At 36.0% G+C, this 20672-nt stretch overlaps 1 protein-coding gene across 3 annotated transcripts in view; it reads right to left on the reverse strand.

Moving 5' to 3' along the window:
- Nucleotides 1-18848, reverse strand: part of LOC129277923 (rap guanine nucleotide exchange factor 1-like) — a 32245-nt gene extending 13397 nt beyond the window's left edge. The window contains exons 1-8 of one of the 3 annotated variants that reach the window (XM_064110580.1): nucleotides 18517-18848; nucleotides 14842-15041; nucleotides 9202-9262; nucleotides 4408-4519; nucleotides 3387-3764; nucleotides 2782-2946; nucleotides 981-1711; nucleotides 217-599 (exon numbers count right to left, since the gene is read on the reverse strand). In XM_064110580.1, the coding sequence (XP_063966650.1) occupies nucleotides 217-599; nucleotides 981-1711; nucleotides 2782-2946; nucleotides 3387-3764; nucleotides 4408-4519; nucleotides 9202-9262; nucleotides 14842-14925 (1914 nt within the window). In that variant the 5' untranslated portion in view covers nucleotides 14926-15041; nucleotides 18517-18848. Of the gene's footprint in view, nucleotides 1-216; nucleotides 600-980; nucleotides 1712-2781; nucleotides 2947-3386; nucleotides 3765-4407; nucleotides 4520-9201; nucleotides 9263-14841; nucleotides 15042-16575; nucleotides 17370-17562; nucleotides 17892-18516 lie in introns of those variants that run through there. The other 2 variants (XM_054914110.2, XM_064110579.1) reach the window with 2 other exon arrangements.
- Nucleotides 18849-20672: the final 1824 nt, after the last annotated feature.

A 20672-nucleotide genomic window follows, 5' to 3' on the forward strand; every position in this document is an offset into this window, starting at 1 on the left:
CAATATAAAGTCACTTTTGATGTGCATACATTGTTACAAATATACACAAATTTTCTGTTCTTTATCAAAAATTATGAATGGTTTTCCTCAGCACAAACTGGAGGGAAATTCTTCAAAGATAATTTCTCTCTCTCTTTCCTCTTCCGCATCTCTCTCTCCCTGCCATCCCCTCTCTTTCCCACACTGAAAATATTCAAAGTATTTCATCAAACTCACGTTAGGAACCGAGCCCTTCTTTTTCGGTGGAATCGCTGGAGGCAGCTCATCGCTATCGTGACTACCCTGTGACATCGTCTCATACCCCTTGTCGTAGCTCCGTCCCGCAATCCCCGGTGACATCTCGAACCGCTCCTGCTGTGAATGATGACCCCTTGCCACGCTACACGTACTGCAGGTAGAGACAGAGTCAGAAAGTCCTTGGCCGTCGAGGCGGTAGGACGCCTGGAAGAACTCCTCCCGGCGCTGCATGTACTCGTACGGTGAGGCGTGGCTTGATGAGCAGTTGTAAGACAACATTTGGGTGGAGATTGACGATTGTTGGAAGGACAGTTCTACACCGTCCGTGTTGTAGCCTCCAACGAGATCAAGGTAGGTGTTGACTGAAATGGCAACGGGGGAATTTATAAGTTAGCAAGTTAATGTACCTTCTGGAAGCAGAATGTTCCTGTACAAAAGCCAATGGAAATTATAGATGAACTTGGCACTTGATGGGTTTACAAGATGATATAGAGAACTACCAAAATGTTGCTGGATGTGATACACAAAAAATATAAACTAATCAAGACAGTTAATTCAAGTACTGATATGTACTCAATTTGTTTAAAATTCATCTAATTGTTGAAATTTTCCTTGAACTTCAGGTAGATCCTCTATCTTTAAGTTTTAAGTTAGATATACATACTTTATGGAAAACCCTTTTTTCAGCCAAATAGGGAGAATGTATCTGTATAAAGTGATATTGCTGATAAGCATGAACTTACTGTGTTTGTTCGTTTTTGGTGGCAGAGGAGGCGGGCCATCCGATTCTTGCCTAAGATCAATATCCCCGCTCGACGTAAACTTAGCCATCCCTTTCGGTGTTGCGCATGCCACCACGTCAGGTTGGGGTGCCTCCGAAACAAATACCTCCTCCTGGAGCTTCTGGCACAGAGCATCTGCTTCCTCTGGTTTAAGGTTCTCATAAGCCGACAGTTGCCTAACAGTCCTGGGCTTGACCTTGATAGGGAGTGCAGGAGGCGGCGTACTGTCGCCCCCGCTACTCTCCCCACCACCCCCTACACTGGTATAACCCCCATTGATAAGTCTCCTCTCCTGATAGATCATAACCGATTCACTCATAGAATACGCTTGCAAAGACTGACCCACAGGGGTGGGACTTAGGGTGCCCTCAGAGCGACCCGACATGTAAGAAAGTCTTGACATATCAACGCTTTGTTCAGTTGTAGTCGTGGATGTATCCCAGTCGTCACTGTGATAACTTGAAAGCTGTGTACTATGCATGGAGTCAGGTCTACTGTGAGAGCTTGTGTTGCTAAGGTCCGACTGCTGACTAGTCACAGACATTGAACTGCCTGAATAGGATCGGCTTAGGTGGGGGTTGTTGTTATTATGCAGTGAAGGGTGCAATGGGAAAGGACCATCGCTGGGCTCGTTGTCATACAGAGAACTACGCTTGGTTTTCTTCGGTGGCAGTGGAGGTACAGTCAAGTTGCTGGGATGGGATATAAAATCAGGTGATATATTAAATCTTACAAGTAACATTTACCATCACCAGAGGCACTAATAAAATCAGATGATATATCATATCCAAAGACTATCAACATTTATTGATATCAGAAACAATAGCTTTGGCTTACTAGAAACCCAATAACTAAATATGTCAAGAATAAGAGCAGCTCAAATTCATTCCTGTTGCATAAACAGCAAAAACCTGAACCCTATGGAAAAGTCTCACTTCAATACATTGATAGAGGTCCACTTTATTATAGCATGAAATTAGCTTTTTTTTTCATCACAATAAATAAGGTCAACACAAAGTTTTATGATACATAAAACAGTACACATGGGGAATTACAGTTGAAATAAATCTGGATACAATAAAACTTACTTTCGACTAATAAATTCCCATGTCATTGTCTTACCAAGAAAAAGAAAGGCTTGTAATCCCCTCCCATTTGAACAAACCACCGATGATTCAGGGTTTCATATATAAACCATGTTGAGTATTCTGTTCAGGATATGTCATGTAATCTAGCAGCTGTTTCGCTGCACACTTCACAACACCTACACAAAAACCACAAATGGGGAATAACATCCAAACCATTTCCTGTCAAACTAAAGCTCCCCTGATTATATGCCTAACGGATTCGTAGCATTGAAACAAACTCACTACAGACCAAGAAACAGATTAAAATTCCTTACCTCCATTAATATGATTGTAACAATATGGAGGTTACAAAAAAGACAAGGATAGTCCCTCTGCCTCCCCCCTCCCCCCCCCCCCCCAAAGAGAGAGAGAGAAATCAAATTGCCCCTATAATATGGTTCTAAGGAGAAACAAAAATGCTTGCAGGTTAGCTTAAAAAAGGATATGCTCATTCACACTTCCCCCATAACACTTGATGTACATGTACCCTAATACCACTTTATAAAGTATTTAAATGAAACAAAATGAATGAAAACAACACCCCCACCCCTCCTTTCACAACATACCCCAAAACACCTTTCTAGAACTGCCCAAATAACATGCTCAACTTCACACTTCCACTGCGAATGACTTACTCTGTAAGAAGAACCCGTTGAAGAGGAAGAGGAGGTTTGGGCGGTGCATTGGTGGGGTCTATGACCGGACTACCAAACTCCACGGGGCAGAATGGAGATATGGGAGACTTCTGAAGTATCTCCTGCTCACGGGGACTAAGAGGGCGCTGATCAACTAAGATTGCTCTGAAATACGAGAAACAGATGAGAGTGACAGAGGGAGGGAAAAAAGAGTATGGTATTATATTCACATTTGTTAGCCATTATTGTTCTTGTATGCAACTAAAGGATAACATTACTTTGATTTTTAATAAAAATCAAAATTTCTATTAAAATGTACAGTCTTCTGTGGCATTATCAATCTTAAATGATCTTCTGCACTGATATGAATATTCACTATACCTACATGTAATGACTATATTTACAATTACTGATTGTAGTCTTCCATTTTATGTCTACAATCAATTTAACCAGACTTTTCTTTAAAAAAAGGATAGAAATTACCCTGATGAACCAACATGTAAGAGCTTTCAAATGTTCGATCAATGAGTTTTATAATTTTCTGAATGTTATTTTTTTTCTAATTTCTGAATCCACACATATTCTCTGCCTCAAAGACAACTTACTCAACATTCTCTGAGGGTCTCCTATTAGCATTGCAATTATTAAGAGCCTTCGGTGATCCATGAGGGCTGACCGGTGATGAAGACGCTGAGGACAGCGATCCTTGACCCTTCAGACTAGACGAGGTCTGTTCTGATGAGGACGACACAGATCCCGAGGGAGACTGGCGTCCGGCCTCATTCCGGTTCTTGTCCTGGAGTTGGAGTTTCTCAATGGAGAGCTTGACCAGTTCACTGATGCCATTCTGGACAGCACTGGTCACTTGAGTGCCCTGATTCTTGTCCATGACCGACTGACCATAGAGAACTATCTTGTCAGCCCAGTGGATCAGATTAGCCAGGCTCTGGTATACCTGGCTATGCCGGGAACTCAATGCAGAGCTGTATATAGAGGATTATGAATTAGACAATCATTGAAAGTCACAGCATAATATTTATTCCTATTTATTATCATATACAGTTCTTTTAACAATTAATATAACGACAATGTCCCCCCCCCCCCCCCCCACCGAGTCCCAGACTTTAACAAGAAACATTGTATTGTCTTTTTCAACATCATAATTATCAAATTTCCTTTAATAGCTGGCCAATCTGGCTTTGATTGCCAAAATGATTACAATGATTGATGTTCATGGTAATTAACATCAATTATTTCTTCATAACCTCTCAATTTTGGGGGGCTAAAGAAGTATGGCCCAGCCAGCCACCATAAAATGCTTGCCTCATCATGCCAATGAATTCAATAAATTGGATTTATGTCATGTCATGAAACTTGCTCTCAAATACAAATGCAAATTTAATGAAAAATCTTCATTTAGCCAATCAAATGCAAAGATTCCAGTAGCTTTTAACACTTATCATAATTTATTTATTACTAATAAATTCATGAAATGGGAACCTGGATACAGCATACACAAAACTAAAATTCATTGGCAGAGTTTAAACAACTTTTGAATTTGATAAAACGCAAAGATTTTGCAATATCTTTGGGCTTCCCTTCACAAAGTTTTATATATATTCTCACCTTTCTTCTTGTTTGAGGCAAGCATTGAGTGTTGTATTGAGTTCCATGATCTCTTGAAGAACTTTGGTTGTACTCCCGGGTAACATGATGAGAGTTTCCTTCTGAACAACATCTGTAATCAGTAAAAACAAAGCAAATGTTTCTGACAAGTCTTTAAAAGTCTGCATGATATGGGGCCAGTTTCATAAAGAGTTACAACTGTTGTAACTTTGCCATTAAGGCAACTACCATGGTAACCTTGATTTTGATTGGCTGCTGAGCCCTGTTGCCATGGTAGTTGTTATAATGGCAAAGTTACAACAGTTGTTACTCTTTATGAAACAGGCCCCATGATGTTCTGGGTCTGTTTCATAAAGACCTGAACATTATATATATGCATAATTTCTGTAAGAAGTTTACAAATCAAATTAGTGGATTCCAGTAGCTTATTAACAGATATTAAAAATCTGTTAGTAACAAGTTTTGTGAAATGGGCCCGAGGACAGCATACAAGCAGATGCTTCAAAATGGGCTTTGAAATAATCACCCTGTCCATATACCCCTAGCAGATACTTGTAGTATGTATAATCAGGAGTACATGAATGTTATGATTGCCCCTTGACCTGGATACTGATAAAGAATTGGGACTTGAACCCTAAATCTCACAGAATAGTGTCTTGATTATCATCCACTTGAACTCAAACCAGTAGATGGTCCATAACTTCACCTGAAACTCTGTTTTCAAGCATTGATACATTAAAAGACAAGTGTAGATTGCGCCCCCCCCCCCCCCCTCCGCCCTCTCAGCCAATAAAGGCTATTCATCATGACCAATAAACAATATTGTCCTTGATAAATTGATTTGATGTCTCATGTTTTATTTTTAGAACCAATTAATAATGATTATCAAGCCATCTGTACATAAGGATACAGAATATCTATAATGGGTGGGCCTTTTTTTCTGGACAATATTTTTACTTTCCATCTGCAGATATTTCACAGCATGATAAAATAATTGTTTTTCTTTCGCTCGTTTGTTTTCATTTCATTTTGGTTTGGTTTTGGAAAGCCCAAAGCAATCAAGAATCGCACTCTGAATGCTAAATTTATTTCAGTATTCAAATTCCATTGTGCATTGTTTACTGTTTTTCAACGCTCAATACTATGTAAACATATTAAAATAGTTTTAACCGTCAGAATGTGATAAATGGTAACTATTTCTATTATAATTATAAGAAACCAACATTCTTATCCCTATGGACCTCGATTGTAAATATTATTGAGAAGGCACCATATTAAAGTGTTCTGTCAACAGTTACACTTTCATATGAAGTACCTGAATTATAGTTTTATTCTTTATATGAAATCTGCAAGGTCACACGCTATTCAAGCATTATTTACTCAAGAGCCACTTTTCACAAGGAGGTTTCGATACTATGGTCCAAGCAGATTCTGCGAATAGAGTATGCTTTAAGACAGTGAGTCTTTCAAGAATGGTTCAATAACAATGTACCCTGGCATGCTAACTACAGTAGTACATTTAAAGTAGTTACATGTACATCATTAGCTATATAGCCTACAATAGTAGTGGGTGTAATCTGGTAGCAAGCCTGATGACTGGTATTTTAAGAAATGTTACATTTGTGCCTTTTTTGTGGGTGTTATTACCGTTGTGTGTTAATTTTGCAATTCAAATGATATTCACATAATTCATGAAAACTTAAAAAGCATTGTTTTAGCCCCTAAAGTACTCTATGAGTTTAGTCATATCAGAACCAACACTCATGGCTTCATATGTTTCCCTGTGGTGTTGATGACATGCAAATTGGTGTCAGAATTTTTTTTTCAATTTGAAACGATAATCTTGATTTCTTAGATTACCTTGACAAATAATCTGCTTTATCACATACTTTTACACCACTTGACAATCATTCATGATTTCCTATAAAACCCCTCATTAACCACATACATGTAGAGTGTGCATCATGCATATAAAATGAGCTATGACAATGTAAAAACAACTTCAATTGTGAAAATTTTTCCTATTTTCCTGATATTTGAAAATGTTTAGCTAAGCAGTAATCATAATTTCATACGGTATTCCACAATATTGAATTTCGCGTAAGGCCTTGATATGTTACGGCAGTGGCGTACAGATGGCGAGGATTGTTGGTGCTTGCCCCCCCCCCCCCCAGAAAACAAAAAAGAAAATGGAGAAGGGTGAAATATGGTATCATTTTCTGAAATATCTTCTCAGAATCTATCACAAAATTGGATATTTGTAAATAAAAAAGGCAAAATTTTTGCTCACTTGCAACTTTTTACAAATTTTACCAGATACGCCATATCTGGGCCCTCAAAACTTTTAGCTCATTATGCCAATAAATTTTATGGTTCCTTATTTGATATCGACATCACATAAGTATATGTACCTACAGACAGCAACTATACTGTACAAAAAAAAATGTCTAAAAGCAGGAAATAGACCTTCATGTAGCTGACTATAAAAACCGATACAGGAAATTAGACAACACGATGGGTTTGATTTTAGGTCATCTTAATCACTTTAATGATCGCTTCTGATTTATCTTTCACTATCTTTCACGAACTACAACGAAGTGTTATATGGAGAGATCCATATGAATTTAAAAGGGAAGAACATTTCATTTTTGTTTTTCTTATTTTCAAAATTGTACTTAAAAAGAACAATAGGACAACCTTGCTTTATAATCAGCAAGAAATTTCATGCATAAATCATTAAAAACATTTCATAACAGTCTCCAAAATATGTTGTGGTAATAAGAAGTGATATTACAATATTTCATAATGTTCAGAAATAAAAATAGAGAAATATACTTAACTTTATAGCCATGTACATGAATAATCGTTTTTCAAGTACCAAATGGAAGTGTGAACCTTACAGGGCACTTTGCAAATATTAAGACCACCCCCCCCCCAAAAAAAAAATGAACATGATATTGAAAATGAAACAAAAACTCATTCCTCCTGAAAGTCATACGGTACATAGATCACTGTAATTTTCATTTTTCCAAATGCAATTGAATTAGTCACACATGGGGATAATGAGAAAACTTGCATTTGGCTAACACTATATTTACATGATAATAATTAAAATCGTAATTATATTTCCTGATATATGTTCATGATGCAATTATGAGAGTAATGATACTGCAATATTTGTTTTTAATGGGAAGTGCTATCTTGAGGACATATTCCGAAGCTGCTTTATTCAAGTATTTTAGAGCAAATTTATATGATCTATGTCATGACTGTTTTGTTTTGTTTCAGCTTGCATTTTAACCATAAATAACAATAATCCATAAGGGTGCAATACTTTGAAGAATGTTTTGTAACAGACCTTACTTTGACAAACTGGCAATCTGAAAGTTATATTTCATCAATGTAATTGATATGCATTCTTGATTTCTTCATCTAAAACTCCATGACTTCCCCTATTGTACAAGTATTGCAGGTGCATGATATAAACTGTATCTTAGATAGTCGAGTTCAATATGTCATTTAATTTATTTTGTGATAAGTGGATTATATCCATAAATGTCCATATTCTTCACATGAGCGGTTTCACTTTCTATAAACATGAGATGATCTTAGTATCAAGTTGTACATTATTTCCTTCTTATGTGAAAAGGAAAATGATTTATTTTCTTATGCTCACATATTATTATCAATCACGTATGACAACCAAAATATAGGATGGATTTTTAGAGAGATGAAACAGATGGGTAATATTCTGACAATTTTTTGACATCCCAATTTCAAAATAACTATTGGAATATTTACAGTATCATATTTTGACCAATTGCAAGTCTTTACTTTCAGTAAAAGGCCCTAGTTGGCAAAATTCATACATAAATTTATCATTACATTAATTTGTATTCCTAAAAATACAGAGAAAATAAAACAGGCTAACAGCCAAATATTTCCACTCAAGTATTTTGTTATGATAACTCAGATTGTTGGATACTACATGTCTCAAGTCCAAATTGTCAATAGGCTATTTTGAGGACAGATCAGAAATAGCTTGACAATATAGCAACCTTCTTTTGCCTAAAAGAGAGTTATCTACAGAAATTAGGAGACAGTTTTCAGGCAATAACCTGTTCCTTCCATTGCTAAATACAGCTTTTCTGAACTGCTCTCAATATTTTTAAATTTGTAATTTAAAAACAACAAACTATTTCAATAAATTTTGGAACGCTTTATTCCAAAGGCAGATCGCAGACCAATCATAAGGTGCAAAGTGGCCGATGTCAAATCTAAAAAGCTCAAAGTCAACCCATTGGTAGAAATGTGACTACAGGGTATGACTTGCAAGCTTTAAGGAGGACCCCAAAGTCAAGAATAACCCAAGAATTCCCAACGGTTTACAATGCAGTCAACACCTATGATTAATCAGAAGTAACTCAGTTTAAATAAAACCCTGTTCGTATAACAAGTAAACCTACAAGAAGGGCCATAAATGCTTCATTTATTTTATGTTGCCAAATAATTGATCTGATAATTTAAACGTAATTAGAAGCAGAAGAATTTGAGATTGCAACTTGCTATAAACATGAGCAAAATTAGTGGTGATGTTGACGAAGAGTGTTTACTAATGGAGCAAGCCTATATCACGTCGACATTTCATTCATTTGACAAATTCGGTCCATGCAATAATTTCTTGGTTTTTTTTTATAAAGTATTACATTTCATCCTCATCATGGTATTCTGTTATCATTTATAATAAGTATGTTTGGTTCTCATGCTTTTCATTTTTCATATCCTAATACTTACCTAGAAACCATTTTAATGCTGTTAATACTGCCTTCTCAGACCCCCTCAGTTTGTCTACATCCTGTTGGGAAGAGAAATAAGGAAGCAAAAAAATTGTTGATCTACGATGTGAAATACACTATTGTGTTAAAACAAATTTCATTTATTTCTTATTGTAATTTGGAGTTGTTTAAATAATCGTTACTATGTGGGAGATATCTAGTTATCTAAAAAGTCGGGTCGAAAGTATCGGGTCGAAAGATTGACATTTCACATATTTTTCTTTGTACTTCACACAAAGTTTAAAACTATTATGTCATAATAGTTTTAAACTTAGTGTGAAATACCAAAGTTTTCTTTTTCATCAAGTATATTTCACAACACTTCGACTTAATACACAAATTCATAATCAAAACTATTATCATGATTTCCATAATATCATCAGGTAGATAACTATATAGGACGTATCAAGTTAAACATGGAATTACCACAAACTTTTGATGTTGGGCAGTTTTGTATTGCTACATGTATAAGGTTTGTACAAACACTACAATGTACTGGCTAACTTTTCGCCGCAGTGACTCAGGCCGATTAGTCACATGGACCTTTGCCACGCAACAACCGGAGTCAGTAAGAGAAATCACTGGACCAACAGACATAGTGAAGGCCATCACGTTCACTTTACATCGGTTCGAGTCAGAGAGCAAGTGTGGAGAACCGATTAGAAGTTAACGCCTTGTCTGATTTCTTTTCCATTCGGCCAATTTCCTGATATTTTATTTGACATTTGAGCGAAATTATTTTGACCCACCTTAGTGACTTTTCAAACCTGAAGAGAAGAGTGTCTGTTTTACTCTTCCTAGTGCATAAGATAACATGATGATGAGGGGGAGTAGGAGGAGAAAGAGAATTAGATGATGGTGATGATGATGATGATGATCGATGATGATTGGTGATGATTATAATGATGGTGATAATTAATTGTTATGAAATGGTGATAGTAAATATTTTGATTTTGGAATGTATACAGTACTTCTGTACACCATACAATTTCAATTCAATTTATTTATTAGGTTAAAATTACATGAGTTGATAAACATTGTAAAATGTGACGAAAGCCAGCGGCTTGAAAAGTCAGGGGATCCATGACAAATAAATTACAGCAATGCTTTATATAACTCAGAGAAATGTTCTGCACAGCAGACTGAAGATGGGGACCTGTCAATCTGGCACTATGAACACAGCATATATTTGCTTCATTTGATGATTTAATAATGCATGAGCCTACTGAAGAACAATGGCCAGTGCTGGGGTACAAATAGGAAGTAAAGTGACCCCCAAAAAAGACAATTGGCAGGAATTGAGAAATAATACAGATATAGAAAGATAGCCCAATGGATCAGAGCTATAGTGAGGCAATGAGGGGAGAGAAGACATGCATGCGTAGGCCTACATGTTCAAGATGGCAAAGGAGGTAGAAAAGACTGCCATACAAGAGGTTAATCCATCTTTAATCCAAACTTAACCCTGAAAACATTTCCGGTGATTGTTGGCCAGTAGTTTCCTATCCTGTCCAGTGGGGCCTTTATGGTTTTTTCATCTTATATGCGGATTCCTGACATTAAAAATACTTTTAACAATACTTTGTAAAAACAGAATTAGTAATAATGTAATAATTCCTTCATGAAATTCTTAAGTTATCATTATTGTTAATCCTTATCCCCCCCCCAAAAAAAAAAAAAATCTTTTAACATTGCACAATAGTCAGGCTATGTGGATTCTGTCCTTTAGTCAAAGGACAAATATATGTTGTGTACTATTATTTGTTTAATATGAATGCTCTTGACAAGGACCAACTAAAATTGCAACATTTTAACAAAACATTTTTTAAAGTCATATTTACACAATATGATATTTCTATTCCATGTTCCTGATATCTTCAGGGTAAAAAAAAAAGCATGGAGAGGATCATGAAACATTTTTCACAGTTCTGCAAGTAAACAAAATATGTTATGATGGCCATGAACCTCAAATGCCAATTAACAACTGTCTTTGTTTTCTCAGAGTGATGATATATGTTAAGGGTTTTTAATGAAAATCAAAACAATATTTCTGGCAAGCATGAATGGATGAGAGCCACAAATAAAAAATTGAATTCAACATTTCCAAGTACTTGAACACAATGTGTATGGGCACTGCGCCCACCCCCCCCCCCCCACCACCATATGGTCATGGTAAAAAATGACTAGTGTTTGCCTTGTTGATCTACATCATTCATAGGAAAGTCTATAATACATTTATATTAATTAACAACTGAAGCACAGATTCTTTAATTTCTACCATGTTAATATCCCCATGATTCTACAGTAGGATCCATGCATTGAGGCAGCAAAAACAGTCTATCATGAAAATCCAGCAGAAATCAATCTCGGGTCAGCAGCAAAGTTTCCATTCCTCAGTAGGAGTCTCTCTGCTTTTTTCCCCAACAAATGAAAAGAACATAAATTCAGGAATTCACCAGGTCATGGGTCGGATACTCCCATCCTTCTGATTAAAAGCCATACATGATTCAATTTAGGTACTGTATGTGTCTGCAATTTCATTCAGTAGCAATCCCGGGGGGGGGGGGGCAGTCAAATGTATTGCTGTACACAGGCGTGGCCAAATTATTTCCAAACACCCCCTGAACAAGTTTTTCTCTGTGTGCAAAATAACCCCCTAAACAAGTTTTTTGTGGGCTTTATTTACACATTTTGGCCCCTAAACAAGTTGTCGCCAGAATAAGACCCCAGAGAAAAAGCTTGGAGGGGGGGGGGGGACCCTAAACACGTTTGGCTAGTCTGAAAAAAAAAGCTTTGAAAAAAAACATACCCTAAATACGTTTGACCCTGCGATTGACCATTGACAAGTCTTTCAAAACTACCCCTTTTTTTTTGAAAATCTGTGTTTTTGATACCCTTAATGAGTGCATGCGGGGCCCGCATCCAAAACTGAAAAAAACAACCCTTTAAACGCGTTTTTTGGTCACCCATGTGTACAGCAATATATTTGACTGCCCTCCCCCCCCCCCCCCCCCCCCCCCCCCGGGTAGCAATTAGGTAAAGGATATCTTCATCCTTTTCCACCAAAGTTTAGTTTAATTGTAGGCGTATCCTGGCCCTGTGTTACCCTAAAATGCATCTTCCCTGTCCAGAATTACATGTATTCTGTCCAAAATCTTGATGGGAAAGAGGTTATAACATTTGGCAAAGGTCTTTCATTTATGATGTGTTAATTGAGCAAGCTGAATGTTCTAGCATTGACATGATCTGCAACATGACTTGGCCTGATCAACTGTGTACAGATCAAGCCATGACTTTAATATGGTTTGCTCCAAGGAAGCGACAATCACTCCAAACTTCTCCCATGTAAACATTCCATGTGGATGTGGAGAAAAAAACCTGTAACATGAGTCGTTCGAGCTCAGCAGATTACATCAACCCTTTAATAAAGTGAAAAACAAGAAGTGATTTTTTTTCATGTCCAGGAAATGAATAAAATTAATTCATTCTATATTGCATAATTGTATAAATCACATTTTCTCTTTAAATAATGGAACATGATTATCAGCTACATGGGCTTCAACTTTCTCTCAAAATCAACAGAAAGAAGCACTGCTGCATTTGAGCTAAATTTGATCGGCCAATTAGAAATTACCCAGAGATATATTGATAGTATTTAAAAAAAAAAAAATCATGTATAGAAGGGGGAATGGAGTTTTATTCTGTGAAAATGTAGTAGTAGGCCTAGACAGTAAGGCCTACTCATCGGGGGGAGGGGGGGGATTGCTCCAGATATAATTTCTTTCTATTTATTATTCTCAAATTTTCCTGTGTGTTGCTTGGTGATGATTATGTGCATACTTACAAGTGCATTAATTTTTGCCAACAGTGACACTTCTCATGATATTTGCTTGCATCAAGTGTTTCCATATCACATGCTCTGATCAAACAAGGAATTGCATTCTTACAAAAACAGTGTGATGGATTTCCCCCATGTTCTCCATGTACCTATATAAATTTACTTTCCAAAAATACATTCTATGAGCCAGGATTCCTCGAAGTGTTCTGTTGTAGAGAGAAGCCAGTTACAAGAGGAATCTGAAGCATTTGTACTATCTGTGTAAGTTACATCCTGACCTTCAACTAAACAACATAGGGCCGGCGCATCTATCGGATCAAAATATACTCTAATGGAAGATAATAAGTGCATAATCTTTCTCATAAGAAATCAAATGAAAACTTGTAATAGCTCATCAGAAATAGGATTATTTCTACAAACTTCTTTAAAAGTGATAACAATCTGAAAATTAAAACTGTCATTTTTTTGTATCATCATTGGGGGGGCTTGATGGACTGTTCTTCCCTTTAAAGTGAAGAGAGAAAAAAAACTTGTGAATATCTTTATGCACTCATTATTTGTTCACAGAAAGCACTGAAATATAGCTTAAGCCTTATAGGTTAACTGAAGAAATACGTTGTTTTGCATCACTGACTGACTATCAACAACAAATATTTTCCTTTTCAAAGAAAAAGTAACAGAGAATTCCTCACACCTCGAAGAAGTTTTGTTTCCAGAATCAGAAATAGAAACAGGAAGAATTTACTCATCAACATGGTAGCTGCAAACTGACACCAAAAACTGATAAAGTCCATGGAGCTGAACATACATGTAGCAAAATCTAATGGCCAATTCAAAGAACAAGATAGATTGCATCTACATGTAAAACCTCAGTTACACATTTCCCCTACGGTATCACAAGTCAAAAACAGCCTTTTAAACATTTTTTGTACCAGCTACATAAAAAGGTGGTTTGAAAATTTCGACTCGCTGTACGGCCGCTGTAGGGGAAAGAACTATAAGAACTATTTGTACAGTATGACTTGAAGTTGAAGAACCATTATGAAAACACCCATACACAACAAAACCCTTTTTCTAAAACCTATTTCAACTTCTTTATGATACTTCCTTATAATATTGCTGTCAGAATATATCAACATTCAAAGCCAACTTGGCCCTTTGAAACAAGAAAGCGATAACCTCGGAACGAACACTGAACTTTCAGGTCTAACTGGCACAATATTTGTTTAACTTCTGAATTATGATATCGCTTCTACCTCATTGAGTTTGATACATGTAATGGAGTCTATGGAGATAGACTGACATGGCATGTACAATACAATAACGAGGGAGACCTCTATACTGGTGTGACGATGACCCTTCAAGAATCTTTCATTGTATCAGACTCGCATTATGTAGAGACCAACTGAAAGAGAGGGTCATGTGTTGATGCAAGTGTCTGGTTGCTTGAAGGGGAGGGGGATTCAAAGACTTAAAACTCTTACACAAAAATATATGTTGGAGTTTTTTTTATCATTGTGAGGACCATTCACGGTAATGTTGGCCCTTTTTTTCAGTTAAACCCACAGAAGTTTTTAGTATGCGCCATATAAAATGACTTCATAATCAGTATCATTAACCCTACACCAAAATTTGTTTGGTAAAGATAGTTCATGTATGCGTGACAGTGGGCTAATGCAACTACCGGTACATTAATTATGTTTATAAAGTCTTTAGAAGAGGCCATGTTCTAACATAAATTTCAAAGAAGGTGACCTTTACCTTATCAACACCGACTTTCTTTGGGGTCTCAGGCTGCGGCAGTACCGTTTCCTTTGTCCCACGACTCATTTTCCTCTTCGCCATGTCGACGAAGCTCTTCTTACGGGTCACACGCTCACTCGGGGAATCCGATGACCCGCTATTCCGATGTTTATTCCGGTTCTTCCGAGGTAGCGGAAGGGTGTTGAATTTATATTTATCTGTGAAGAAGATGCAGGAGGGAAAAAGGAGAAAAGGAAGTTGGTTTAAGGTGTCTCAACATCATACAAAATATAGACTAGACCTATATTTTTAAGACCAAATAAGGAAATAATCATTTTTGACATATACATGTATCTATATATCTGTGGTGATTATATACATGAAGGATGTATGCAATAGGTGCACTCTAAACATTTCTCAGATAAGAAATAAATCTCAAAAGACTTGAAGTCCGAACTAAGATGAAATATATTTCAATCATTGATCAGATAATTTCTGATTCTGTAAGATTCACTTTAAAATCATATCATGGATCATCACTCCCTTCAATATTTTTAAGATTAATTTTAATGTAAAGATATCAGAGTTTAAGTACATCATATTAAAAAAACAATGTTATACTGCACTGTACAATGTAAGTTGTTATCAAAGCATGGGCATATTTTATTCAAAAAGCCAACATCAAATAGAATATATCACAAGAAATATATTGCACTCACAATATATAAAGAACCCACTCCTAGACGCTGGTTTTTTTTTTACAAAGAGTTGCAATTGATCAAACATTGAAACGATTCACAGACATACAGAATATAAATTATGAAGAGCTCACGTACACAGAAGTTACTCTTTTACAACGGTTGCGTCTTTGTTACATGAATTAAACTTGACAGCCAGTTAATATTTTACCAGAATAACACCAGGAAATGGTTGTATTACAATACACACCCACTTGTGTGCACTATCTATAAATTGCCATGGTATGAAGTCCATAATAATTTGTTGAATCCTTTCCAATCTTTGTAGACAATACGTGGTACCATTGCCAGACGTGGTACCACTGCCAGACGTTGTGTCATTCTTGGCTTCGCACATTCTATTGGTGCATCATACATTGTTTTTGCCAACTTCACAGGGCAACTAATGATAAGTCTGATCATCAGTGTAAACATTTATCATCATAAATGCTACCAACATATCCATATGCCATACAAAAAAGCATTAGCAATATGTTGATAATAAAATGTTTTCCCTGAAGTGCAATCTTCAAAGGAACATCAAAATGTAGAAATGAAAGATCAGGAACAGTTGACATTGTTTGTACTCATGAATCATTGTACGTTTTAAACAAGGAAGTTATAAAAAAAGAAAGGAAAATTATACAAAAGAAAGAAATTGATTTCCTTTCAAAATCTTTCACCACGCACAATTTTAAATTACATAACTTCTCATTTCCTTTGTCCTGTTATTTAGCCAACCTAGATTTAATTTGAATAAAGAAATCTTGTACAATAATGTAACTGCATTCCTCTTCAAAATAATTTCTTCATAACTGATATAATCTCTCCCATAATCTTTCCAATAAGGATTCCAATGCAAAAATAGCAACATGCACAAAATAAAAGGGTTATATGAACAAAACACAACACTGCATCATGTAAAGTTCTCTGGAATAGCAAGTGAAAAATGAAACTTTATCAATTCATTTTCATTCTCCAGGAATTATTCACTTTCAAAACTTTCAAAACTTACAAAAAATAATAGTTAGTGTGTAGATCTATGCCTCCAAATATCACATCACTTTCAGCTCCTAACTGTCCATAAAAGCAAGCAAGTGCAATGTCCTCAGAAACTAGCTCAGCCTCTCAACATAGTTGATACGTCCCTTTAATCCTGACAGGCATCTCATACACAAACTCTCTCCTGCTCACTTCCACAAACTTCACCAATAGGCTTCTGTTACAACGTCCCATCAACCCTCGCGCTGCAGCAGTGACACTGACGGTGCTTTGGACTAGGCTGCCCCAAAGAGTGGTACCCTATGAATGGTATGCCGTTCAAAAACAGATCGTGATTCAGCAAGCGATCAGGACCAAAGCCCTCTGTGGCTGTACGTCACAAGTAAACCTCACCTACATGGGTCAACCTTGTTTGATTAATCATAAATGTAAACAGGCGACAACAGGAGCCCAATCACACTCCCCTGCACTGATTAAAAATAGTGTCAAGTAGAATAATATATATATATACCATAGGTTCAGACCATACTACAGTGTAGTTTTATGAATTGTGTGATGAATCAGAGATATCATAACTGTAAACAAACTTGTGCTATGATCCACTGCAGTGCAATGCAAACGCATGAAGGTGTGGGCTGTAGGGCTAGACGAAACACTCACCTACAGTACTTCAAATTCATATTCAATTCTCTGTAACCATACAAGTTGTGCTGTGAAAAGAGCCTAAACTATTTATCTGTTTGAAAGATAAGTTTGGGAAACATGTTCCTGTACAAAGACCAATGCAGGTTTAAAACCTAGGCCTATATTGTATTTATGTACGAGGCTTCCACGAGAAGCGAATGTGATGCAATAATGCAACAAATAGGTGCAATGCAATGTCACATCATCTGTATAAAGAATGCTTACATATCCCCTGAATTAAAATAAAAATTGTTTATCCTGTAACGAAATTTTCTCCTATTGCTCTGCAATTAAAGTACGATTAAAATGATCATACCTGTATTCCTGTATAGCAAACTTCCCTTTCTGTTTGATAAAACAAACACAGTGTAGCCTATTTCAGTTGAACGCTGTTGATCATACTAATTCCAACTTGTCCTCCCAAAAGTATCATATTGATAATTAATCACTATTTTGTTGCCATATATCAAGTCACTACACTGTAATAATGCTGAAGAAAAGTGTCCGGGATGCAGAATGGTCCAAGTGAAAATGCACTTCAGTGACTTCACAATAATATCATGAACAGATTCATTGCAGAACTATAAACGATCGACAGGAAATGACTGGAAGTCTGTGTGATTGAACTAAAATCTGTCACATGCCCACCCACCCAAAGCAAATTCACTGTCTGTGAAAAAGTTCAATAGCACAACTAGCCCACACAATGGTGCATTTCTATATTACCTATTTCGTCACAATACATGTACACAAAGGCCCTGAATATTGTATTTAGGTTTCGCACTTGACTGAAGTACAGAAAGTATTCAAAAAGATATTTTTATTCATTTCTATGTTATCTCGCATAACTGGTTCAGGGTAATTTGTCCAAATTAAGTAGGCCATTGCAATGCAGCCGAAACAGTTAAGTAGGCCATGTAACAAAACTCTAAGTATTGACTATTTTTTAATTTAGAATATTGGTACATGTTTTTTATACATCTTTCTCTCGGAGTGGTTTAGAAATACTGAAAAAAATGAATTGATAGGTAGTCCCGGAAACAATTTATTCAAAGAACCTGTATGAGTGAATTAGCAGTCATCACTATAATTGCAATTCCAGATTAATGGATCAAGATGACAATAGATGCTTGTTCCCTCGACTGACATGTACAAAATGATTATTAAAATTTGAGATAAAGTCTATACTTATCAATGTATTATAAACTAGATGTGTATTAACTTGAAAAGATTCAATCTAACTGGTATACCTTTTTAATACCTTTATCACCTTTTGCTGTTAACTCTGCAATATTCAAGTTCCAAAGAAAGTTCGCTTCAAATACCACAAAATTACATCCTGTGATTTCAAGCACATTAGTGAATAAAGACCTCTGACTTCTTGAATGAAGAAATGCCAGCAAATGATTCCCTCGTTAATACACCTGCCAAATCACCAAGAACAGTCTATCCAGAGGTATACCCCACATAGCTATAAATGTAAAATTCCTCTCCCACTTATAGATCAGGGAGGCTAACAGCCACAGACAAGAGACTTATGACTGTTTCCTGAGACGTCAAAGAAATGCCGAGCGGTGAGAGAGCTGTCTGTCGTGTGTCTGCAAGGAGAGGAGGAATCGACGTAGCTTCCGCGGTCGGCCGTTGCTGAACCAGCCTCAAATCAATGCAATTACGAGAGATTAGTTAGAGTCTGAGTGTGTGGGGTATTCCCTTGGTGATTGTGAACTGGTTCTGAAATAGAGCTGGGAGGAGGATCTAATGATGAATGCCAAGAATTAAACTGGAAATTAAGGGGTTGATCAAGCGGTTATGTGAACTTCTAATTTAAGACACTTAGAACTTTGTCAAATTGATACTGCTTTCAAGATTTCACATGCCACAAAAGGCCACTTGATTAACCCCACTCTCTCATCCCAACCCATTTCTCTTTGCAGTTTTGTAATCATAACACCTCTTTTGTGTCAATGCTGCACATTTAAAATAAGAAAGATAATGAACACATATATACTGCTTGCACTAGAAACAAGTAATAGTTTTTTTTTTTTTTTTTTTATAGTAGTGGCAAAAATATTGTAGCAATAGTGATACCAGTAGTAACCAGAGGTGTGAGTGGTCACAAATAAAAAGATCTGAAAAAAGCTGAAACTTGTAGAAAGTCTGAAATAGAAAGAGCTCCCATACTATTTGTACAGAGGAAAGCCAAAAATAAGCTGAAAATCAAAACGAAAAAAAATCTGAAATCAGATAAAAATCTGAACTCTCAAACCCCTGGTATTAACAATCGCAATCAGTATTAAGAAGTAGAAAGTAGTAAATAGTAGTAGTAAAAGTAGTAATCAGTAAGTATTAACTAGAAACTATAACATAGTAAGTAGGCCTGCTAGTAAGGAGTAAAAAAGGATACAGTAATAGGAAGCAGTAGTAAGAAGTATGTACTAAGTAAAGTACTAGGAGCAGCACTTGGTTTTGTTTTGTTTTTCGCAACGTAATTGTACTTGACTAATTACATGTATGCTCATAATAATAATGAAAATCAATGTTAATCATTTCAACAAGATATGCAATCACTGAATAAATGAAGTATCTTTCACACAGGTCTTTCTCTTTTTTATTATCACACAAGTATGAAGTTCATTTTTTTCATCATTGTGACTTATCACACGTTTCATCGCAAAGTGATAACTTGGTGAATAAAGCACCAATTGTATTTTTAGAGCCTGAAATGAGTAAGAAGGAAATATGAAATTTATGACTAATTATTATTGTGTGTGTGGAACTGAAAATGGAACCGGATGATGTCAGTGGCTGGCCCATTTCTCCAAATAAAGTAATACCATTTAATATACATTATGATCCATTAAAATTCCTTTGAATGTGAATATGTAATGTTCTAGGTATCTCACTGACCATGCATAGGTTTACTCCTCAAGTTAATTCCTCTGCTTTCAAGAATGAAAAAGTAAATACAGCATTTCTCCTTATCAAGAGATATCATATCATAAATATGATTCATCTCAAAAAAATGTTATATCACAGACTAAACATATTTAACATCCAATATATTTTGTGATAAGTTCATGGATATCCCATGATCATTCCTATTATTTTACATCCATAGTTCAACAGAATAGTGATATCACTGCACTTATCTATATGACTACCATAAAGTGAAACTATACGATTATGATCTTCTAAAATTCTGTTGAAAGTCACCTACAGTGTAGGCCTACATGGATCATGCACGTACATGTTTGATATTAGTAAAAATCGAAAGAAAATAAAAGGTCACATTTTTATGTTTCTCCAAATAAAGTGATATCAACATCATATATACTTCTACATAAAGAATGATATCATTCATAAAGTACATCAAACTTTGATTAATGATTATTGCAGTGATCATGAAAGGATTATCTTCCGGTGCAA

The sequence above is a fragment of the Lytechinus pictus genome, chromosome 15 (genome assembly GCF_037042905.1).
Source record: "Lytechinus pictus isolate F3 Inbred chromosome 15, Lp3.0, whole genome shotgun sequence".
NCBI lineage: Eukaryota > Metazoa > Echinodermata > Echinoidea > Temnopleuroida > Toxopneustidae > Lytechinus > Lytechinus pictus.